Genomic DNA, 25,389 nt, shown 5'->3' on the forward strand with positions numbered 1-25,389 from the left:
GTTGAAAGAAAAACCCAGAGGGGAATCAGAAATACTAAACAATGATGTGGGGATTCTGCTCTGGTCCAGTCCTGAATCCCCTGGGGGTCCTAAATAAAGATCAAAATCCTCATCTGTTGCCTCAAGACAGTTTTCATCATATCTCCTGCTTAGCTAGACAGTTTTGGAAACTTTGTGGTTATGTTTGGCTTTAGTCTGCGGGTTAGGCTGTCTGGAGCCCAAACGCATCTGCAGAAAATCAATGTCTCCATTGGTTGAGTGCGCTGGACACGCCAAGACAAGGCTAAAGGCTCTAACATCTAAGAATCTATCATCTAAGAAGATCAACACAGCCATGCCAAACCAAAGGAGAAAGAAAACTAAGAAAAGTTGCTTCAGAATAAGGAGCTTTGCTAAAATAGCATGTCCTAAAGGAAAAGGGCGTGGCCCACCATCATCGTTCATATTTCATCCACAGACTGGAATAAATGATTACAGTCAGGCTGCAACAATGAATTGATAAAATTCATCCAAGTTTTATCAATAATTCTGATTACTGATTCACAGTGTAATGTAATTTTACTGTCATGCTCTGTTAGTACTACACAATTAATGTATTTGCAATTGCAATATCAGGCTAACTGCAGAAAATGCTGCTATTTTCCTTGATAACCAAAAAAATAGACTCATGAAACTGCTGACGCCTTATATCATGGTTTACGGCTCTGCATGTCACACAGAGTGTTGGCCAAGTGTTGAAAAGCTCTTCGATATCTTGAGCTGTCTAAATAAACTTTGCTTTCATTTTTCGTAAGAAAAATGCAAAGAAATGTTCATCAGTGACTGCTTTTTCCATAATGAAGAAGTGCTGGAGAGCTTATAACAGATCTTTGATAAGGGCTTCACTGTTGAGTTTTCATGTTCTCCCTGTGTAAGTGTAGGTTCTCTCTGGGTACTTCAGCTTCCTCCCACAGCCCAAAATCATGCTTGTTAGGTTGATCGGTTACTCTAAATTGCCCATAGGTGTGTGTTAAAATGCCAGGTTGTTTGTCTCTATATATGCCAGACTTGAAATTGACTTGCAACCAGTCCAGGGTATATCCTGCCTCTTGCCCAATGGCAGTTGGGACTGGCTCCAGCCCTTGCGACCTCGAATGGGATCGGCGGAGTAGATCCTTGGATGTAAAGTCCAGATTATAAATCACTCTGGTACAGAAGCTGCAGTCTGTTCTTGGATTCTGTTCTTGGGGGTAAAAGGTGCAAACCATTCTCTTGATTGAATATTTCCATTTTGTTCAGCAAAATCATTGCCTCACAGTTTCTGTGCAGCTGTCGCTCTTTTAGTGTCATCTGTTCTCATGGTATCAAGTTTGCACATCTACTCACTATAATATGGTATTTGAAGTCTCAGTCTGCAGTGATTGTTGTGAGACAGATATGCAGCCCACGAATCACTCTGCCCTCCTCTGTCCATCACCTGTTGTTCTTACTGAGGAGTGTTCTCAGTCAAACCAGCGGTCCACACATTTCATTTACGTAATGTATGCGCAGTTTCCTTTAAATGCACAGTTATGAGGTAACGATGGAGAAAAGTGGATAAAAAGCAGCACCACTCCCACCAGTGTGGTCTGTGCCATTATGTATTCCAGCACTTTCTGAGCAGTGAAGCTAAAGCGGCTGTTTGCTGGCTGCATGACACCTAACACGTGTGCACCTGCGGAAATGACATTACATGTCTTAGTATTTTATACTGGTATACAAATCAATCCAATATATAAGACAAAGCCAACTTTTTAGATAAAGAAATAGGTATTAGAGGTGTGGCTCATACATAAACCAAATTTTACAGCTATTATCTGTCTGTTTAAAAGAAGGATAAAACGTCTTCTTCTATTTTGTGACCTTTGGAGACAGTTCAATGTGGGCAATGATGGCCAGCCCATTCCCACTCTGAGTGGAGCTTAAAAAACTTTTACTTCTCATCACTGATTTACAGCTGACGTTTTATGTCAGGGTCTTTTTAAATGCGCTAAGAAAACCATATTACCATGTCATTGTTCAACCTTATCCTAATTTAGAGACTTCGATTGTGATACCAAACTATTCAAATGCAAAAACAGTCATTTTAACAAATGGATTTAAAAGGATTGGCTCTCTATGGAGCAAGCCTCAAGAGGCCCATTTTGAAATTTCAGCTTTTGGCAGTTCAGTGGGTGTTCATTTCATAGTCCCAGAGGTTTCTGCTCTGGTACACTAAAAACACATGTTATAATCCACAAAACGTCCAATAAATCAAGGGGAAAAAGTAGGATTGCTCACTAAATTGAAATGAGATACCATAACTAGGTCTGTTTGAATGTCAAACCTAATAAATGAAATATGATCTCCTCTTCTTGTACTGTTCCTTCTTACAGACAAATTCACATAAACAAAAGCTTCATCTCTAAAACATCACAGTCAGCTGTTTCATTACAAACGACTAGTGCCTAATTGCGGTCAAATTAGTGCATCTTTTAATAATAAGGTATCATGAGTCAAAGCTAAAAGTTTATACAGATCATGGGGAATTTTAAATACTAGACATTTTCAGGTGATTAGTACTTCATCCTGAGCTGCAACTCTCCACGATGAATCAGCAAACTAAACAGAGGCAGTCATGATCAAACATGATGACTGAACGAGGTTACCCCATTCCAGTGAAAGAGGAAGATGAATGAAGGCGTCTTCATTCATTTCTCAGATTGGCTGAATGAATGGGGCATTTTGGCGACTTTCCTTTTTTGTTCAAACTCTGACGTACAAAATAGTGCTTTCATTTAGTATAAAGGAAAAAACATGGAGGATGTGTTCCTACTTTTCTTATATAAGGGCTTGACTAAAGTTTCCAGAAAGAAAAGGCTAAGAGAGGTGTGGTGAAACTAACTGAATGACAGATCTGTGACGAGGAACCTGGGGCTAAAAGGTGCTGAATGACTGAATGGAGTTTCCCACAAACACAGGAAGTTTGAACGGTTGTGGTTACTAGAAACTAGAAAGAGAGCAGATCTAGTAGTGTTAACACTGCACTTCTAGTTCTGCCTTTACCTCAGGTGCTTTAAGAATATCATACAAATTGGAAACACATTTCTTAAGAGCACTGAAGGTTTGTTCTCCAATTCATTTAGCTTTGGGCCTTTTTGCTGATGCCTAAATATGCTTTACTTTCTTTAGAAGTGTTATAAATGCTATAGTGAGCTGATAAAAGTGTATAAACTGGGCGATTACTGTTTCTCAGAAGCTGGAGAACAAAATTCATATAAAACCAGTTCATCTGTAGCTTAAATAAAAATGAGGGGTCCTAAATAACCATATGATTGTTTGCTTAAACACTTGAATGCTTGAAAAACAGCTATGGAAAACTTTTTGAAAAATGTATCCAGCCATTCTATATAGAAATGATCTTAGAATGAGGATCCTTAGGTGGTATAAAAAAGTTTAATGTCTCACGTTGTACATTGATTGTTAATTTTAAGAAATCCAAGAGCAAAAGGTTGTTTGAAAATCTTATTTTGTCCAAAAAACAGTCTAAAAACTACATAATTTAATACTAAGAATTAAATAAACATCAAGCAGATATTTCTGACTATTGACAGGCATACATTTATAATAACTTTGCTTGATTCATGAATATGTCAAAAAATTTATTTTTCCATTTCAGTTTTTTTCTGCCTTTTTCAAACTGTTGCAGTTTGGTTTTTGGTCTAGGTACAAACCTACTTAGTTTAGGAAAAACAGAATTGAGTTTGGGCAAGTCTGGTAGTTAAAGTGCCTATAAAAAGTATTAAACCTCTTGGATGTTTTACCCTTTTTGATTTTACAAATCAATCATGATCAATATTTTTTTGACAAATAAAAAACTTTTTAATGACAAAGTGAAAACAGATTTCTACAGAGTAATATCAGTCTAATAAAAATGAATGACCGCACAAAGGTTCACCCCCTATAAAGTGACTGACATAATTCAACAGAGGTCCAGCCAACTGCTGCCAGTTGTCTCACAACTGGTGAAAAAGGGGTCACCTGCATGCAGTTAATGTGTCACAAGTGATTGTAGTATAAAGACACTGTAAGGAAGGTTGAGTCACTGATTAATCAGTATTACATAGTATAAAAGTATCGGTACTATGGTTACCAAAAGGCATGTAGGAGACTCCATGGTCAAGTGGAAGAAAGTTCTTTGGTCTGATGAGACTAAAATGGTGCTTTTTGCCCATCAGACAAGATGTCATATCTGGCGGACACAAAACAATGCAAATCACCACAAGCAGACTATCTGCACTGTGAAACACATGGTGGCAGCATCATGCTATGGGGATGCTTCTTGGCCCTGGAAGGCTTGTAAAGGCAGAGGGTAAAATGAATGCTGCAAAATATAGGGAAATCCAGAAGGACAATCGTATGTAGGCTGTAAGTGAATACACATAAAAGGGTTTAAAGAAGACAAGGTGAATGCTCTGGAGTGACCGAGTCAAAGCCCAGACCTCAATCCAGTAGAGAATTTGTGGCTAGAATTTAAAAGGGCTGTTCACGAATAATGTAGTAAAATTGTAGGGTCCAGATGTGCAATCCGGATTGAGACCTATTCACACAGACTCAGTGCTGCAGCCAACACTACTTCAACTAAATACTGACTTGAAGGAGGTGAATATTTGGGCAGTCGCCTATTTTAAATGACATATTTTACTTTGTAGAAATCTGTTTTCATCTTGACATTAAAGAGTTTTTTGGTAATTTGTAAGTAAAAAAAAAAACAAAACTGAATTGACCACGACTGATTTTTGAAATCAGAAAAACAACCAAAAAGGATGAATACTTTTTATAGGCACTTCATGCAACATGAATGACATACACTGATTGTCTTCAGTACTGTTTGAGATGATTAACACATTTTCTTTCAGTCTAGTTTGATTGAAATTATTCTTCATTTTAGAAAGGAGGATCCTATGAGACCAGGGTGTCTTTTCTAGGGTTGCTATCGACACACTTTGAGGATGAACAAAGAAACAAACTTTAATCTGTAAAATACACTTAAAAGTTTGAAATTTGAGGATGAACAAAAAGAAAGACTAAAGCTGGCATAGATATGTGGTCCACCCTAAAATGCCACAAACTTATTTCTACATTCAGCTGATATTAACAGCCAATACAACTTGATATTTATAGTCAAAATATCAGATGCAAACATCTGTAAATTTGAAAATTTCTGCTGATATTTGCAACTGATATTTTGGTTGTTAATCACCAAAACTACCTTTTAAAACTAATATATACCGATATCAATATCATCCAGTTAATTTCATGAATCCTTCACAAAATCCACATTTTTCTACCTGCATTCAAGGTTGGGCAATCAGCCAGAGCCATTTCTGCAAGAAACGCTTAAATAATTGATCCAAATTGACCTGACTCTGTTTCGCCAAAGTTAAATGGCCGTTAGTTTACTTGGCAACCTGAAATTCATCAGAAATGATGACTAACCTTCCTTCAACAAACATTTAAGAGTCATTTACTTCTCCTCTCGATGGCAGATCTGAAAAAGCTTGACTTTGTACAGAACTGCATCATGATGTTGCAATTTTGGCAAACTCAGTGATTGTTAATTGCAAGTAAATTAAAAGAAAATCTATTTCTTTTTCAGGGTTTTACTGCAGAAGTAAGCCAGAGTATAGCTGCAATCCTATCTAAATGTTAAACTGAGCATAATCAGATAGATACCCATGGGTGTTGTTGACCAAGACATGACAGTGTTTACATTACAGGTCTAACAGCTGCAAGGGAAAGTTGCTTGACTTAGCCCATGGCTTCACTGGATGTATTGAGAAATTTAAGTCCAATCTCAAAGGGATGCATCCCCTATAAGACCATGACAAGTGGTGATTGTTGAGGGGTTCAGAGATTGCCTAAAGCATAACTTCAAACGCATTCTCATCAACTACACTGGACATACTCAGCATCATTGACAATTTCAGCTTCAAACTAAAAGAAGATTCAACCACTGCTTGGCTGTATCAAATGGTGGATCCATTACAGAGTCTTTGGGGGCCAACAGTATGACGTTTTGATAGATAACATAAGACTGGGGGGCTATTTTGTGGCTTATTGAAACTCTAACAGCTTTGGTCTTCACTGAGAGGATGTGGTTGCCCCTATTCAATGTCATAGAAAAAACAAGTCCTCTGCCACAACAGACTTCAAACAGAGAGATGAAATTTTACTCAACATTTGAGACCATATATAGAGTGTTTGATATAACAATGCTGCATATGTGATGACAAAATGTATGCCAAATTTTCAAGTCAATCATGGATTAGAATTCCTGGGCTCTAAACTCTGGTCTAAATGCTGATTGGAAGGTGAGAAGAGGTATGGTTCAAGTTTTTCTTACCAAAAAATTAAAAATAAAAATGTCTGTAGGTTCTTTGGATTTGATCTGGAACGCATAAAAGTAAAGTGAAATGGCTGCCCCTGCTTACATTTTCTACATTCTTCAGCATTAACTTAATTGGAGGAAAAGCTACTGCAACACTAACTTCAATGTTAATGCTTTAAAAAAAACGAAAATTATGTCAATTTGTTGGTGATATCTACAGAAGGCCTATCCTGAGCTACTTCAGGATCTTCTTTCAAAGCTACAAACCCTCTGATTAAGGCTGAGCTGCAGCCAGCACATCACCCCAGAGCACACGCTCCAAGTTTGGCTTTCCTGTTCCAAATATGGCCGCCAGATTTCCAAAACCCATGGAGAAACAAACGCGTTTCACAGCTCGTTTTGCTTTTCCAAAAAGTCAAAACACTATAACCTTGGCGGTGTCACGCTGTAGCACGAACAATGTATCTGAACTTTGATCCAGCTGCAGAAGTCAGCACAGTCACCGGAGCCAAAATGAGGGCCAATCCTGGGTCACAATTACAACCAGGCCTTGCTGAGGATAGAGCCTGTTTGAATCTGGGGTTTTATTGTATCCAGCAAAAGGTTTGGAAAAGAGGAAGCAAGAGATAATGCTCATAATGTGCAGACACTGCAACATTTATTGTCTTTTTACTGAAGTATTTATGTGCTACTGCTAAAAAAAAGCAGCTCATTACCAAAGAGTTCTCAAAGTTTGTCAGACCTTAATCGAGGGTTTTTCTACGTCTTTCTGCATAATTTGTTGTAAAAGAACTGAAATAAATGTTTCCCTGTCTTGGATTAGCCAACTGAAAAATGTAAAGATGATGATAAATGCTGAAAACTGAAGAGTTAAGATATGAGCTTGAAGTTACAATTAGCACAGTTTAACAAGGATTGTAAAAAAACAACAAACTAACTTGGTATCAACAATGTCGAAGAGGTTCTTCAGGAAGTGGGGGTCCAGGTGGTTGTGCTCTGCAGTCAGGGTGTGGAAATAAACCATGACATATTCCTTGACCGTGATGTGGTCCATCACATGGATGAAGTAGAGCAGAGCCTGTATATAAACACAGCCCAAATCAGCCTGCTAATCACTTTCATAATCCTAGCCTGCACATTTGAGTGACACTTTATTTAATGTATTTAGTTCTTTTGGTTGTAGAGTTTTGGTTATAAAGGTTGTTTATATTCAGTTGATTAACCAACATTTCAAATAGTTCTTCTGTATTTGTGATATTCAGGATTACAAACACATCATAACATAAACAAATTTCATTTGTACAGCTTACAGCTGTAGCTACATGAGAAAGCAGTGGCTAAAAAAGGACACAAACAGATGCTTGAAAAATGCAAAAAGAGGCACGTTACATAACAGAAGCACATGCATGCAGAAGGCATGCAAATAACGATAAAAAACAGACAGCACATTTGGTATATCAGTTTAAAAAGGTGGAGATCATGGCTACCCACATCAAGTTCAACAGAAAAAACACATATTGATATTGTTTTGTGTAAGTGTTACCTTCTCAATGTCGATGAGGGTCACTGGGATATTCCGACCAACCACAACCATCACTGTCCTTCCACACATGTCCACACCTGTGGGCATACACACACACAAAAAAAACAATGAATACACACAGAATAAACAAAGGGACCCAAACTACCAGTATGCCCACTGACTAACTTGTTGACTGCAGATCCCCTATAAAGTGGTTTTCAAGGTGGGGTTGAGACCCTCTAAGGGGTTCTGAAACCGAGAGGTTGGGTTGTGAGATATTTTCAAAAATCCAAGTGAAATTTAAAATGTTTTCAATGGGTATATTCTGCTTGTAGCCTTTCTGACAATAAATGACTATGTTAATATCATGTTTTTAAGGATGTTCTGATTTTTTGCATTTTTTTCTGTGCCAGTGTTGGGAAAGCTTTTGTCAAACTGGACCAGGGCCCAAAAATTTTCTGCTTTCCTTTGTTTAAATGGTTCTAAAGTCGGGTAGTCACAACAGCAGAATTTTAGAGGAAATCAATTTTTAGGACAATAGCAAGAAAAAATCAAGTTCTTGTCACCTGATATTGGAATATTTTGTCATTTTTAAATTTCTGGCAAATTCCAGACATTGTCTGAATTGTTCAAAAACGTAACTAATGTCCTTGTTAGTGACGTGTTTGACCAGTTTAAGGAATGCTCTCTTTTCCTCTTGTTATAGCTTTTGGTTAGGAGGTATAGCCAAAGACCTGTAGTTATTAGATAGTAAGAGAAAATGGAGAATGGATCATGCAAAAGCATGCTATTGAAAAGTGTTGATGATGTATTTATGTTTTGCAGCATCGATATGATAAAGCAGGTTTTCAGCTAGTTAAACATTTAGTTTTATCTTTCCTTTATATGCGGTGAAATACAGCATTGTTACAGTCCCTCAAACTCTTGAGGTTTTCCTTTGGTTATTCCAAAGAACAAGTACAGTCATTTCTACCTAACAATATGGTGTTTTTTGTTTAACAGTGTCCTCATTCACCTTTTGAAAACCAGAAACTGCCCCTACACAGGAAGTGACATTTCTCTGAAAACATGATCCCCATCACAGCAGCTCAGCCGCACTGCATGTGTACTCGACGATGGTCTTGATTTTGTGTTTGTGTTCTGCGATGCATGTGAAATTCTTCAGAGGGCTGTGCTTTGTTCAAACTATTTTTCATGCTTGTTCTGCATCCAATAATCCTAAGTAAGTGTTTTTAAACCTGCATTTTGTCCTTCTGCTGAATAGAATACAATCTTTTATCACTTAAAACAACTCACATAAAACAAGGAGTATGCCAGTGTTTTCAAGGCCGACGTTTCGGCCATTTACTTTATTTTCTTTGATTTCTGATGAATGCACCCCCCCTGAACTTACTCAGGTCTTTTCTTACTCTAAGGTCTGTCTGCAGCCTTAAACTTCTGACACTTCTTGCTTTTGTCAGGGGTGAATTCAGCAGTTTTGGGACAGTTGGGCTTTCTTGCAATGAGTTTAAAGAAAAATCCAACACAATAGTTTTCTGGAAGACTTAAGATGTAACTATTGATTTCAGAGGGAAGGAAGGCTCTATCATACTCCAAAGTGGAGTGGCTGACAGTTTTGTGGAAACTGTTTCAATTTTTTAATATTTTCTCTAACAATTGGGAGATTCGGACAGCACATTAAATCACTGATTAACCCCTCATTTCCACTAACCTATGTGGCTGATGTCTGTAAAAATTCAGATCCAGTGCAAGGATTGCATCTCTTTATGGGTGGAAAGAAACCTGATAGAAACTACCCATAGCAATGGAGGAGAGGATAATTTTCTTAAATTTTTGCCACTTAATAGTTTGTATTATGTGTTTGGAGAGTAACTAAAATAAACACAGGACTAATATTTTATGTTAACAAAAAAGTAAAGCATATTTTGATAAATATTTGATTAAAAAGATAATAACGGCCAAACAAGCTTAACCATTCAAGTATTGTTTATATGTTAACTAACCTGTTTTTATCCAGAAATACCTTCTGACTTTTCAATAAATGTATGAATATATTTCATGATCTGACAACACTTCATATCAAATGGAAAATCAATGGTGTATTTCCTACCACACGGATTAATCTGTTGGTATTTCATATCTAGCTGGCTAATATAACCTGTTTGCTAGTTAGCGGCGTGTTTACTAAGCAGCACCCTTTCATATGGTCTCTGAAATCCACCACAAAAGTTAAACTTTTTTAATATATTTGTGAAGGTGGGGAGTTTTACAGGCATGTTGGATATTGAGAGATTTCCTTGCAGCAAACAGACTCCTGGTTGACTTGCTTCAGTAACCATATGTAAGTGGAAGTGAGGGTAAGGCTACTGCAAGCACCTTTAATTGACTTCAAGAAGGGACTGCAAAATAGTGCAGTGGTTAACACTGATGCCTCTCAAGGAGGTTCCAGGTCAGACATGGCCCTTCTGTTGTTTCCTTTTCTCCCTGTGCATGTGTGGGGTCTCTCCAGGTGCTCCATCTTCCTCCCACAGTCCAAAAGCATGCTCATTGGGCTGACTGGTGACACGAAATTGTGACATATCTAGGGTGTACCCATCTCTGGTCCAATGTCTGCTGGGACTGACTCCGGCCATCAGTGACCATATCATGGATGGATGGAGTTCAAAGGGCATTTGCAAGAACATATATTATTAAGGTCAGACCTGGTTAAAGCCTTGCTAATAAATGGAAAAGCAGGATTTTAATAGGAATTTTGATATTTTTACAGCAAAATCCAGTACACCTCTGTGGATAAACAGAGATCTACTTCAATAAAAACTAACTAGTGCTTCAGTCCTGATCATCAGTTTAGATCAGTGGTTCTCAACTGGTGGGTCAGGACCCAAAAGTGGCTTGCAAGGCTTTTTCTAGAGGGTCGCAAATATGCCAGGAAAAAAAGGTGCCATAAAGTCTATGTACAGTGGATGTGCAGTACATTCATACAAGCATTTTTTCAGTTTTTCAATGTCAACAGGTAAATTTCAGCATTTGTCTTAGGATTTCTACCTATTTATCTCATTTCTTTGCAAAACACAGCTAGTGTTCTCAAAATAATGAGGAAAGTCCTCAAGAAATCACCAAATTTCCAGGCTGTCTCTAGAAAATGGAGAAAACAAGATAAATGCATGCACAACCTTCTGTAATGATGAATGTTTTTTAACACGTTTGTTTTGCCCTGTCTCTTTGTTCAATATGTTTTGTTTTCATCAAACTGCAACTTTTTTCTATTAAATAGATTTGAGTGGTTAAACATTTTCAAAAATGTTGGATGTGATTACTCTCATGGAGGTGGTGAGTCCTGATTCCTGACAGGTTGACCCGAAATTACAAGTTTGGAGATTTTTAGTTAGTTGCTTTTATATATTCTTTGTTTTGAGCATCTTTTTATAATACAAAGCCTTTGTGACTAACATTTATGAAAAGGGCAAATAAATAAGTTTTACTTGCTTAGTTGCTTGCATTTTACTTTTCTGAATTATATTCTTTAACCTTTAACTTTCAGGAGGTCATTAGATTCATAGGGGTCTTAATATTTAATGCTGAAGACATTAGAGTTATAAAAAAAGCATACGAGTTTTCACTTGCAACCTGTTGTCAGAGGAAAATTGGCCCTTTGACACTCATAACAAGTTCAAAGTCTTGAACAACAACGCCTCCTACTGGTTATGACACTAAACTCAACTAGCAGGTTCAATTTTTTTTCTCTTTAACTTGTCTTTTCAAGCCTTTTTAGCTAAATTGAAAAAAGAAAATAGAAAGCAGTTCCCTTTAGCACTGTAATCAATAAAGTGAAGAAAAACTATTATCAGATGAGGAATGACTGGATACACATTCTTCATTTGCCTCTCCTTTTTGACAAATTCAAACCCCAAAATTAAAGTATCTATCAAATACAAGACTCTTCTCCTTCCCTCTTCCTCACAAAGATGTTAACACATACCAGTCTGATATAAAGCTTTTAGTGCAGCGATGTCTGACAGATCCTCCGCTCTCGCCCGGCACAGCCAGCGATGGTAACTGATGGAGAGAAACAGCCACAGAAATTGTTTTTAATTTGTAGCTCAGGGAAACAGCTGCAGCAGATAACACAGATTATGGTCCTAACAAGGCTCTAAAGTGTTTCACATACTTATTCAAAACTATGTAATGACAAGTTAAGAGGCAGGTCTCCAGTCATCACTTTATTTTTCCTGTGTTTTCTGTTTCTTCTGTTGTTCTGGACTGGAGAAGATATCTCCCTTTGAGGACAGCAAAGTAAAAGTTAAAGCTGGTGTCAAAGTTTTTGTTTGACTGTGGGAGAGCTTTAACTCTTCTATAACATGCAGGAATGTCAGCTCCTTCTACAAGCCAAACTACTTAACAGTCATTTACACCTGAATAGTAGGTTTATACACGACTGCAAGCCTCTGGAGGATCCTACACCTTGAGGTTGGTGGGACTCCAGAGGCACCAGCAGCTTCAAATACTTGTTTGCTGCTTTGTAATGGCATTTTAGCATCTGCTCCCTTAATCTGATGTATTTCTCTATCAGAAACCTTCCTCATTTTGCCTTCTATCCAGAGTCTGTGCTCTGAATCAGCCACAAATTTCTTCACAGTATGATAATCATGCTTAATTTTTCCTGAAATATCGAATGTTTTCATTCCTTGTCCAAGGCATTACACTATTTGACACTTTTCAGCAGCAGAGAGATCCTTTTTCTTTCCCATATAGCTGAAACTTGTGGCCTGCTTAATAATGTGGAACATGTGGAAAAGTGCATTTTGAGGTTTTTATTTTTAAAAAAATAATAGTTATCATTATGAAGTTTGTTCAAAAACATTTGAATTATACTCTAACCGTTGATGACTTGAAAAATATTATGACTGTAATTTGCATTGATATTTAGAAAATCAGAGAAAAATGCCGTGCATAATAATGTGGAACACGCTATAAAATATCAGAATGAAATAAATCAAACTTATTTTTTCCAGGAATTCAGTTCACACTACTCTACGAACTCTGGTGCTAGGACATGCTTTTTGTTGAAGTATTTTACACATAAATTAGAGTCAAGGGCTTTGAATAAAGCATAAAAGCAGGGTGATGTGGTAGAACCCGGTTTGTGGGAGTTAGTTAAATCAGCTACCACTGCATGTAGTCATCAACAAGGTAAAGCCCAGCCACCAAAACAACTTTAATATTTAGCTCACATATGGAGGCTTGGAAATTTAGTCAAAGGGGAAAGCATAGAACCAGATGGAAAGAAGCAGAAGATGATGTCATACTGACATGTTTTTGTAGTCTTTCTTGTTTTTTTTTCCTTTTTTACAGACTTAATTTTGTGTGCGAAGGTGTCTTTATGACTTAGCAGTCAAATTGCAAAGCCCACACAAACCCACAATGTACCCTGTGCAACTGTGGCAAAGTTCCCTTATTACACTTTTGTGCAGGTAAACATTGTGATATTATTAACACTGATGTTACTAACAAGTTCATTTTAACTGACAACAACTTAACCTTAAGTCTTCAAAATACAGGAGGTAGGGGGCGAGTCAAAGAGGTGTGAAAGCTCAAATTAATGGATTCAGTCAATAACGCAGATATTGGTTGGTGCAAGTGATTAATCAAGTTCAATTTCAATTACAATTCTAATTCCCTGTGATTAAAAAACCTAATTAATGGACTATGAACTATTACTGTTCTATGTTGTGCCTATTTGTCCATAGATTTTTTTGTTATACATGGTAAATGGAGTACACCCTCCTTTCCTTTACACCACAGTATGTGGAGGAGTATAGGGAGCAACAGCACGTACTCTAGTTGAATTGAAAAGTGAGAGAGTTAAAAGAATATGACAGAAAAGCTGCTGGTTCACAAAAAATGTAAAATGCTCTCAGTCATTTGGAAGATGGAACAAGGCAAAATAAGTTACAGGAGTTGTTGCACAGTTGGGGCAGCCCCCCAAGGCAACAAAACAAATTTAGTAAATCATTTGGAATTCAAGCAGAAATGCAGTGGTCAATCATTAGTGGTCAATTATCATCACTTTAATATCAATCAAAATAGCTGGTTGTAGTAATAGTAGTTTGTTATTATCAAGATCAGGACGAGGATAAAATGTAATGTCTCCAGTGGGAAATTTGTAATGGACAAAAGTGCAACTTGAACTAATATCAACCCTACACACATGCTACTACCAGGGGACTCATGCTTGAAAACAGATTATTTTCAGTCAAGCTCACAGTATAATAGCAGGCTATTCATTTACTTCTTTTGTTGCTGTATGGAGCATGGCCCTGTCCTGACATTTTTGGCAGGCTTCTGCCTTCATCCAGTTTTCATTTTGCCTTTTCTCCAGTGAGGGATGCAGCTGTGTGCACACCCCTTGAATCACAGAGTAAGTCGTGATCCTCTGACCAGAGGAGCTTAAATTTCATGTGGTTGACAGTCTGGCAACTGTGCTATCTTCAAACAAATGTACAGCATATGTATCAAAATATGTGTTCATGTGTGTTGCACTGAAGAGAGGCATCCATCTAGCCACTCTGCCATAAAGCTCAGGTCAGTAGGGTTTTCCTTCTGGGATTTTGCCTCATCTCCAAACAGGACCTCTGGAGTTCAGTCAAAGTGACCATCTGGACTTGGTCACCTCTCTTACTAAGACCTTTCTCCCCTGATATGCTCAGTTTGGCCAGTTGATGCATTTTGGAAGAGTCCTGGTTGTACCAAAATTCTTCCATTTGATAATTATGGAGATCACTGTGCTCTTGGGAATCTTCAGTGCAGCAGACATTTTTAGTAGCCTTCCACAGACCTCTGCCTTGCAACAATCCTGTCTCTGAGCTCTGCAGGCAGTTCCTTTGACCTCATGGCTTGGTTTCTGCTCTGATATGCATTGTCAGCTGGGAGGCCTTCTATAAAGAGGTGTGTGCCTTTCCAAACCATGTCCAATAATTTTAATTTACCACAGGTGGACTCCAGTCAAGGTTTAGAAACATATCAGTAATGATCCAGCACAATGGGAAGAACCTGAGCTAAATTTATAAGGCTCTGAAAACTTTTGCCAATGTGATATTTCAGTATTTTATTTTCATAAATTTGCAAAAAAAAAAAATCTGTTTTCACACCGTCATGTCGGGGTACTTAGTGTCAATTAATGAGGATAAAAATATTTTTTTTTCCTACTGTGGGGCCAACAAACAAGCAAGTTAGCCCTGGAATGGAGACAATGACAAAAAGCAGACGTTTGTTAGATTCCAACAAGGAGGAAAATCTTGACCTCAGATATTTTTCTAAGCAGCTAAATATTAAGATTACAACATTATTGTTTCTTTGTTTCATTAGTTACCACAGCACTGACAGCGTAGATGGATGATGCACGCTGATGGCGTTTATTTCCTCCACAGCAGCGTGTACATCGTAGCATGCGGTTCAGTGGTTTTTAGTGGGATTTGTCATTGTTCAGTCTGCATACATCAAACTTCATGTCATATGAGATCCATATCGTACATTTAAGCACACCAGAAATTTAAAAGACTGCTGAAAATGCAAAATATGTAGGAGGCATTACAATCTTACAATATTTCATCCAGTTTTAGCGTCTTCTCTGAATCTTACTTTCTCTGGTGTTGTTTCTGAATCGCAGCCTCGGACATCTGCCCCTGCAGGATCTGTTTCCTCTGTTTGTCCACGTCTCCCTCCATCCTGGCAAAAGCGTGAGTTCCCACCTGACCCAGGTCTGACTCCAGACTCTCCTCTTCAGAGTCATCTAAAACAAACAATTAGCAAACAAATGAATGATAAACAGTGATTTACTTTAGATTCACCTGATTCAGTTCATTATGATGGAGGTAGCAAAGAGTTATGGAGAAATTTGATGCAAAAAATACCATAATTACATATTCAGTAAAATACACCCATAGGATGACACAACAAACACCAGTAAATCCATTAGTATATTTAAACTTAACTAACAAATAATATAAGACACTGCTTCTTTTTCGACTCTTCAATGTCACATATTTTGCAAAACACACCTTTTCAGGCTTTTCTCGCAAAATATGTGCCCCTGGCTTCTCCACAATCCTCCCAAGAATCAGAAAAATCCAAGCCTCCCCTTCAGAAAATGTGTGCTGAAACAAGCCATTGTCAGATTTTCCACTCATGATGTCATATAGGGAGTCAGCACCACCCCCAAGTTTGGTTGGCTGTCCCCGCTTGGAAGAAAGTTCCGCACCCCTCTCTTGATCTTCCTAGGATCAGAGGAGCCACATCCATTAAGCCACATCCATTCCTGAGAGGGTTGTAGTCAGGGGGTGGGTCAGACAGCTTAGTAACATTTAAAGCCACAGACACAGATACAGCTCTTTCTGAGCAGGGCTGAAAGAGAGGTTTTTGGACATGCAAAAATCCAATACTGGAGTGTTTTCTCACCAACAAACCTCACAGGCATGTTTTGGGGACCTCTGAGACCAAAATAAACTTGTCTTAAAGGGGTAAAATATGTGACCTTTAAATGACGTTTTCCTGTCAGAGGTCTGCCTCATCCTTTCAGTTCTCTCTTGCTCATCTTATTTTAATTTTTCAGATTCTAATTCATCTGAAAGCATGAAATTGTTTGTGTGTGTTTGTGTGGAGCTGCCAGTGAGGTCATAAATTCAGACGACAGCATAAAGGCTCAGGTTCAAATCTGTGTCTCGTTTCATGGGACCGCATGTACGGTTCAGCCGCATGCATGACCATGCATCTCATCTACATCCAAATAGGCATGTGTGTCTGTCAGTGTGTATACATCAGCCTGTTGTTATTGGTCTGCAATCGAAAGCGGCTCTGCTTGCTTTGGATCAATACCCAGAAGACACATTTTGCCCCTTTGAAGCATCAGGCCAGCAGATATCAGACTGGAGGTCAATGGAGGCAACAAGCTCGAAGCAGAAACCACAAACTAACACATGTGCTGGTGTTGCTTTCAAATCCTCTCCACCCAAAAACTAACATCTTTAAAAAATGAAACAAAACCCAGAGTTTGTTAACTGAAGAGACGAAAGACAAGTTTGAACTGAAGCTGGATTTTCACATGCACAGAAATCAAGAAGAGTTTCTGAAATTTTCAGCATGACCTGCATGTACGTATGACTAAAAACAGCAAATTTAATGCTTATGTCAAAAATTAAACAAAGAGGGAAAAATGTTACCTGGTTTAAGAACAGTGACCATGAAATCAAGGAAAAAACATATTTAACCAACTTTTCTGGTATGTCAATAATTTCGGACTATACTAACTGGCAGCAAAGGAAATTTGGAAACATCAACCACGTCGAAAAATAAAACGCCTTCTTCTCAAATTAGATTACCAACTAAAAAGTGAATCTCACGGTATCCCTCCTAATGCTGGGGAACATCACATTATATTTATTTTAGTTGTCTACCTTCCAGCGTGCCCGGTTTCTCAGCAATGCGGATCTGTCTCTCTGGGACGACGGGTTCACCCTCAGAGTTTCCGATGTCAGCTGGGATGAGAGGCAGGAAGGCCTTCTCTTCTTCCTCAGAGCGAGGGTAGTACAGAGGCAGTAACTTCTTAAACACCAGCTGAAAGAAGACACACAGGTGCAAGTAATCACATTGTGTCCAAAGATATAAACGTGATTGCTTGTTATTGGATGCAGTCAAAAGGAAAGGCACAGGCTCCAGCTGTACAAACCTCCTCTGTTTCAGACACAGCAAAGACCACCGCCTCCAGGCTGTTTCCATGATTCTCCAGAAACCTGCGAACTGTTCCTGGGAACACAATCACACATATTTGTAAATGTGAAGACATACTATTGATATGGCAACATAACAAAACTGAGAAAATTTCCCAACACAGATTTGTTAAAACAACAAGAAAAAAAAAATTCCCTCAATTTTATGCGAACAGTTCTAAAGGCCTCTTAGAGGTATGAAGATAAAGAACCTCACATTTGAGGAAAAAGGAATAAAATTTAGTTCTTATTTCCATTAAGCTAACAAATCTTGTACTTAATTGAGTTTTTTATAACACCAGTCTAGCAAAAAGCTATGAAAGCTATACAGTCCTGACCTGTTTTACTGAAACTCTGAATTGTTTCAAATTTTAGAAAAATAGATGAACTCAACTGATCTCAGCATGTTGTTGTTGGAGCACCAGGTTAAGTAAGTACTGATATAATAAGAACATAAGAATAGATACACCATAAAAGGACTAACAAATATGTAGAAAAGAAACATATATCTATATATATACATACATACTCAGTAATTTAGCCTAGTGTTGGTCTAAAATAAAGGAAACTAAAGTTTAAAAAATGGAGAGACTAGGTCTATTAAAGTAAAGTTTAAACCCAAAGCTTCTGTGCAATGCTGGGATTAGGCATTTAGACTTATGAATGAGGATATTTTATCAGGATATAATGAAACAAGTAAAATTTTACTAAAACACAGATAAACTGGTTGAAACCATCTAGGGCAGTGGTACTCAACCCGTGGCTCTGGAGCCACATGAGGGTATTTTGCAACATGTGGCTCCACATATAATGTTCAAGCAGGCAGCCCAGGTAAACCATCTTTTAAACCACATATTACCATTGCATGCTTGTGAGAGTGAGAAAACATGAGAGAGACAGACAGAATTCCTCAGGTGCATCTCTACAGTAAGTTAACTGAAAACTGAGTTGTGACGTCTCTTTTCAAAGCCGAAGATTCTCATACCTTCATTTCAGTGATTTTCTGCAGCAGCTTCCTGCTGATGCTGTTCTGCATTCAGACTCTGTGATGATCATTATGATAGAGCCTCCACACTCATGGAGTACCTGATGTTCTCTTGAATAAAAATGTCAAAACACTAGACATTTTATTTAAGCATCTGTAATGAACTGATGATTAATACTGCATTATTGTGGGGTGTGAAAAAGAGTGCCATTGTGGCCCTTTCAAAAATATGTTGTCGTCCATTTGGCTCCTGAGTAAGGCAAGGTTGAGTACCACTGGTCTAGGTGTTTATAATCTACCTTTCACTCTTATTGTAATTGAAAGTAAGACTTTCTACAATTTCCTGTAGCTGTAATTCAGCAAAACATTCAAAAAATCACAAATATAAAATACGAGTGTCCTCATGAAAGGATAAGGATAAGTGCATAGTGAAGAAACCCCAAATCACAATTATGCTGCTATGCATTACTGATAAATTGCATACCCTATCACTTCCCCAAGGTTGTTAAGTAGGAGCTTCTCTTCACAACACCTCTGGGAGACTGGACAGTGAACTCTGGCGTCCCAGAGGCACTCCACTCTTACTGTCAATCACGTCAACCCACAACACTTGTTTGTGCCTTATCTAAAAACCTATAAACCTGGGACCAAATCATAGCAGAGAAAATACAAAAAGGAGAGAAGAGTTTGAAGAAAAATGAGAGAAAAGGATGGGTGATACATAGTCTAGTCAGTCCCTACTCCTCCATTTTCATGAGAGAAGAGAGGAGAAAAGAGAGAAAGAAAATAACTTAATTGTTCTGGTTGTTTTCTCCTACTTATCCAAATCAACTGACTTCTTTGGACAGCCTGATCAAACATCTCCTTTACGGTCTTTCGCAATCCCTGTCCACTTACTTTCAGTTTTTCCAGTCATCTTAAGAACAGTCCACTTCTACTAGACAAACTCTACACCCTCTCTTTTCAGCTTCTGCCTGTAAACTGTGTCTGTGATGGGCCCATTTAGCTTCATTATACACCTTTATGTGGATTTTGTAAATACACCTTAAGGTCACTGGATCCATATTATGTTTTGGTGCATCTACAAAACAGTTTTGTTGCTGCTATAATCAGAATATGATCTTATCATCATCATGTGTGCTTAAGAGAACATGTCACTTAAAGTCTGTCACAAACAACACAGTTTCTCCGGGTTATAACTAAATTAGAGTGCCTGCCCGTGTAATTTGTTGACTCAATTTGATACAAATACAGTGATGACCCTTTGTGTTTGATGTTGCGTAATTGAGTTTCCAAGGCAAAACTATTTTGTAAGTGCAAATGAGTCTGTTTGTGCAAAGCCAGAAAATAGCATGATATTTATCAGGAGTTGTGAACATGTCTGTACCTCCCTGACAAAAAGCTGTATGTGTGAGAGTGAGTCTTACTGAAGGCGATGTGTGTGGCATCCTCCAGTGGGTAACCTCTCTTAGTCGTGCTCACAACACAGATACCGACAGATGACATCGACTTCTCTCTGAGGTAATAAAAAGAAGAAGAGTCTCTCATATGGTTCCCCACATCTACAGTTTGTTTAATGGTTTCCTCACACAACTGTCAAACCAACATAACACCAAGACACTTTGGTATCACAAAAATAAGTTCTTCTCTATTACAAAGGTAAAAAAAAATCATATAAGACTAGTCACAGAGCTTTGTTTATTTTATCTTCAAGGGCCCAACCATAACTTTGTCTGGGCGTTTAATTTTTTACATGTAAAAATGTGATGTTCACATAGGTTATCAAAGATTGAAAGCCAACTCCTGCTCACTGATCTAGGGTTAAATTCTACTTAAAAAGAGCTTGGAGTTTGTCATAAATCATTGTGCATTTGCAACTCTTCAGGCACAAATATTTATCAAACAAATCATATCTGAGGGAGGATGATGAAGTTGAACTCTGAGAAAAATCTGTCGAATCATCTCGATGGAACAAATTAATTCTACATAATTTACATAACATGTTGCTTTTCCAGATGCTAACAATCACAGTGGTAAACCAAATTAAGCCTGCCTGTTAAAAAAACTGACTGATTTTGTGGTTCTTACACTGCCAGCTGCATGATGTTCCTGTAACAGCTGTAGAGCGAGCTCTCTGCAGCCGTTCGGTACTTTGCTTTGTATTTTGGTCCCACCGTGTGGATGATGAACCTTGCTGCCAGGTTGAAGCCTTTGGTCAACTTGGCCTCCCCTGTTCGACACCCTGCACACAAACATGAAAACACAGTGGGGTTATCATTCATAATAGTCCGTTTTGCACATTAAAAATTGTTTATAGCTTTTAAGGCTGCTGACACATTCCAATTTGTTTTTCATGGTTCTACCAGTGTTTCATTTGTAAACTTTGTAAGCTTTTTCAGACTTTTGTGAGCCTAAGGCCTCGAACACACTAGAAGATATTTAAAATCTAAAGCTGTTTTTTAATATGAGAGAGCCTGCACATGGTGACAAATAACAACAGATTTCACAGTTTTGTTCTTGTAGTATGTGGCCATCTTGTTCCATACCTCACAGATTTTCTTCATCAACTCCACTCCACTCCAAATCTCACACAGACATTTTCAACTTTAGAGTACACAAGCTAAATGTGGCTAGCTGTTAGCACCCTGCTACATCCATTTCTGTTGCAATTTTGGTCCACCTCCCTCCCATGTCAATTTATTTGTGGCATGCTCTATGTTTCACAGGACATGCTGTATAAACAGTGTGTTGTTGCCGCACAACATTAAATTGCTTCTCCATTTCTGTTGTCCGTCTAATTTTAAACTTCATGTTTACAATCGTTGCTATAACTGTGTTTGTTGTACTTCCTACCTAAGTCAGCTTTCTTCCTGACTGGCCATTTCTCAGTTCCATGCAACAATCCTGCTCATGCCTGCTCAAATGTCTGTGGAGTTCCCACCAAACACAACTTCTAAACATAAATACTGAACACGTTTGCTGTTTATAGTCTGAAGTGGGAGAGGCTCTGAATGTCCTGAATTTGCATCTTTGTGACTCTATAGTCAGTGACTTTGGCACACTATCACATTTTTGGTCGTGTTGAGAATATGGCTTCAGCTGCTCATTACTTTGAAGAATAATCCAACACACAACTTAAAAAAATACAAGAAAAAAATCAACATATGTCCCATTTTAAACTCTGATTCTTGCTTCAAACCCTTTGTTTGATCATCCATTATGCCTCTGTGCAGGTGACAGCTGAGACTGGTGTTATCATAACTTTAGGTCCGTCTGTATGTCTGGGTCATTGTGAACATGAAATCTAAAGTATGTATTGTTGGATTTTCCTCAAACTTTGCACAAACGTTCGACTTGACTCAAGGACAAACTTGTTAAATTTTGGAAATCATAGGTCAAAGTTGAAATACATTGGGCTTGTGTGCATCCCTTGCTTGTGAATGCAATATTTCAAGAATGCTATAAGGGATTTTCTGCAAAATGATTTTCTCTGGCTTACAGATAAAATCTCTAGAAGTCATTAGCCATCTTCCCTCATGTTCAGCCTTTGCTTATGAAACTTCTTCAAATCATTCTACCACAGGAAACACCATAGCCCTCCTACTTGGCCCACCACTGCACTTTCCTGTCCTCCAATTGAAAACCTTGTGGAGGCATTCAACTGGCAGGCAAGACTTCTAAATCTAATATATTCGGCATCTTAATTTGGTATTTCTACTTTATGCCAGTTTTCATTCTAATCTTTCATTTCTATTTCCATTTTATTTTCTTATTTTTTAGTCATTTTCTCTTCATGTTTAAAATGTTCTGTTTATTCTTCCTGTAAGCACTTTCAATAGCTCTATGAATAGTGCTTTATCAATAAAATTGCATTTTCTTGCTTTGTTATTTTACGGAAGCGGATTAGGGCCATTTTTGATGGAGAAAATAATTTTGGGCAAGCTGAGATTAAAGTCAAAATGATGAGAAAAAGTCGAAATTTCGAGAATGAAGCCAAAATTTTGAGAATAAAGTGGAAACACAATTTCGAGATTAAAGTCGAAACGATGAGAAAAAAATAGAAACTTGTTATTACTAACAGTGGATCATAGACGCCGTGTCTTTATGTGGCAATGAGAAAAAATCTCTTTGTTGTTAAATCCAATAATGAGGTATAATTTCACATATTCATTGATATGAGGCATAAGGCATTTTGTAGAGATAGGCATGATTCTCGAAACAAGTTTCGACTTTTTCTCGTCATTTCGACTTTATACTTGAAATTGTGTTTCAACATTATTCTCGTCATTTCGACTTTTTTCCTCGTCATTTCGACTTTAATTTCAAAATTGTGTTTCCACTTTGTTCTCGAAATTTTGACTTTATTCTCATTTTGACTTTAATCTTGACTTGCCCAAAATTATTTTCTCCATCAAAAATGGCCCTAATCCGCTTCCGTAGTTGTTTAGTTTTCATGTATAGTTAAAGATTTTTCCTTTAGCCCTGACATCTTTCAATGGTCTTGCAAAGACTTTAGTATGACTTACATTTCAGCTAAATTTCTGTTTGGTCTTCTCTTTGCATTTTAATAGAGAGCAGCAGTGGAGCTTTTCTGAATGTCTTTAAGTTTCAGATTATATGCTGAAACATAAAGCAATATTGGCATCATCACAATTCAATTCAGTAAATCATAATGTAGCTGATTACTGAATATCCTTTAAAACCACCAGTTAATTTGCATAAATACTTGGGGACATTTTTGCCTCCTGCATCCATATTTGAGCCTCTACCTGACAAGGCAGATTAGCAAAACTCTAAATTAAAATAAAGTTGAGGCTCATCTTTCCATGATTTCCCCCCTCAACTCTACCTTTGAATCGGAGCAGCTCGTCTCGGAGTTCGGGCCCGGCATATTGATGGATGCTGTCGGACACTGGATTCTTGTCCGTCAGCATCTCATTGCTTGTGTTCACGATGGCGGTGCAGTTCAGCAGAGCAACATCGCCAGCGCTGGCGAGGAAAGAAAACATGTGGATCAGGATTAAAACTGTGTGTCTGATTAAGATGATAATTTGAAACAGAAAACGTTGGAACAAACAATACACTTGAAGGTTTTCTGGCTTCACATAACAACTATTTAATTTTATTTCTCTGAATCCTGCATGTTTGGCTGCTGTTTGTTGAAGTATTTCTGAGCCCTCGTGTGGTCTATTCCCATATTTTCTTTCTATTCTTTTGTATTTTTAAAGCCTGTTTCATTATTCATTCCCATTACCTCCAAATATCTGCACAAGGGCCATTAAAGTTTTATCGCAGCGCAAAACACTGGGAAAGTAATTGTTTGGCTGCTTGCAGGCCCATTTAACCAAAGTCATTTACACATTCAGCCAAAGTTAAATGCCTATTTTTATTGCTCCAGTAGAGCCATTGCTTCACTCTCTGGCACTCTGTGGTTTGTTTGGGAAGAAAAATGAGGAATCATATGAAAATGTGTGGAAAGTGTTTAGTCACAAGACAAGTTCAGCCTTCTGCATCGAGAATGAAGACTTTGTTTTTTAAATTGTCCTTCTTAAGTCAATTAATTAAAAGTCACAATACATAGCAGATCATGCTGCCAGAAATTAACTGTTACCGGGGAACAGACCAGGGAGGCAGTCACAGCACTATGATGCTGTTTCACAGAGTCTTGTCTACAACAGGGTGGATGCTTTGGTGAAAAGTATTGCTTAAGAAACAGAATGGCAAGAATTAAAAGGAAAATAAAACGAAAAGCCTACTTTTTGTATTTCTGCATATATATTTGAGTATCTGGAGTATCGTCTAACCCACAGAATGTGTGATAAGGCAACCCCGGCCATTGTTCATGGGGTATTTATGTCTGGAAACAAGAAATCTAAGGGTCTGTTCAGAATCTCTGCCCGCTGTGGCATCATATTGAGTCATTATTATAACACCCAACTCTCACCTGGTGGAGTAGAGAGATGGAGTGAGAAAAAGCTGATTTGCATTTAAGGAGACACATCAAAACAACCATTCTGAAAAAAAGCTGTTCAAAACTTGGTCAAAGGGTGGAAAAGGGGTATGTAAAGTCACCTTAACTCATTTAGACCTAAAGCTGCATAAAAAAAACACCTAAGTATTGTTTAAAAACACCTCTTATACTTTTTAAACTAAATCCACAATTATATAACTCTAGTTTGAGGTTGTGAACCAAAGTTGGCTGGTCTGAGCCATGAAACCCCAGGGCTAAAAATAAATCCCACTCTAGCCCTGCCCAGGCGCAGGGATGGTTTCTCCTCAGGTTCTCCTGTTTCCTCCCACAATCCAAAGACATGCTCATTATGTCAACTGGTGATTCAAAATTGCCTGTAGGTGTGAGTGTGAGCATGGCTGCTTGTCTGTCTTTGTATCTCAGCCCTGTAACTGACTGGGATAAACTGTTAAGATAATGGATGGATGGTTCATGTCTTTATGGACACACACTGGGTATTTTTTTCAAAACCCACCCATTTTGATAGAGTTGTGTATAATTACAGTCAGGGCTACTATGACTAGAAGCCAGCATAGTGTGGCTGTTCATGAGGAAGCTCAAGACTCACCTCAGCTCCACCTTTTTGCATTTCAACGTTGATCTAAAGATGGCTTGAGACAGCGTTTTCAATATTGCAACCACTGCATACTGGCCTCATGTGCTACTACCACTGTCTGCAGATAGTACTGCATTGCAGCCAGGTATATTCGAGGTTACATTCAA

The 25,389-nt window shown here is 38.0% G+C and overlaps 1 protein-coding gene across 1 annotated transcript in view; it reads right to left on the reverse strand.

The window, feature by feature from the left end:
- gdap2 (ganglioside induced differentiation associated protein 2) overlaps positions 1-25,389 on the reverse strand; it is a 60,124-nt gene that overhangs the window by 22,060 nt on the left and 12,675 nt on the right. Inside the window, exons 3-11 of the mRNA XM_041807037.1 lie at positions 23,506-23,645; positions 20,745-20,898; positions 20,084-20,172; positions 17,632-17,708; positions 17,360-17,519; positions 15,549-15,699; positions 11,890-11,966; positions 7,932-8,008; positions 7,327-7,466 (exon numbers count right to left, since the gene is read on the reverse strand). Of these exons, the coding sequence (XP_041662971.1) occupies positions 7,327-7,466; positions 7,932-8,008; positions 11,890-11,966; positions 15,549-15,699; positions 17,360-17,519; positions 17,632-17,708; positions 20,084-20,172; positions 20,745-20,898; positions 23,506-23,645 (1,065 nt within the window). The remainder of the gene's footprint in view (positions 1-7,326; positions 7,467-7,931; positions 8,009-11,889; positions 11,967-15,548; positions 15,700-17,359; positions 17,520-17,631; positions 17,709-20,083; positions 20,173-20,744; positions 20,899-23,505; positions 23,646-25,389) is intronic.

Source organism: Cheilinus undulatus, linkage group 15 (genome assembly GCF_018320785.1).
Source record: "Cheilinus undulatus linkage group 15, ASM1832078v1, whole genome shotgun sequence".
In the NCBI taxonomy this organism is placed as follows: Eukaryota; Metazoa; Chordata; class Actinopteri; order Labriformes; family Labridae; genus Cheilinus; species Cheilinus undulatus.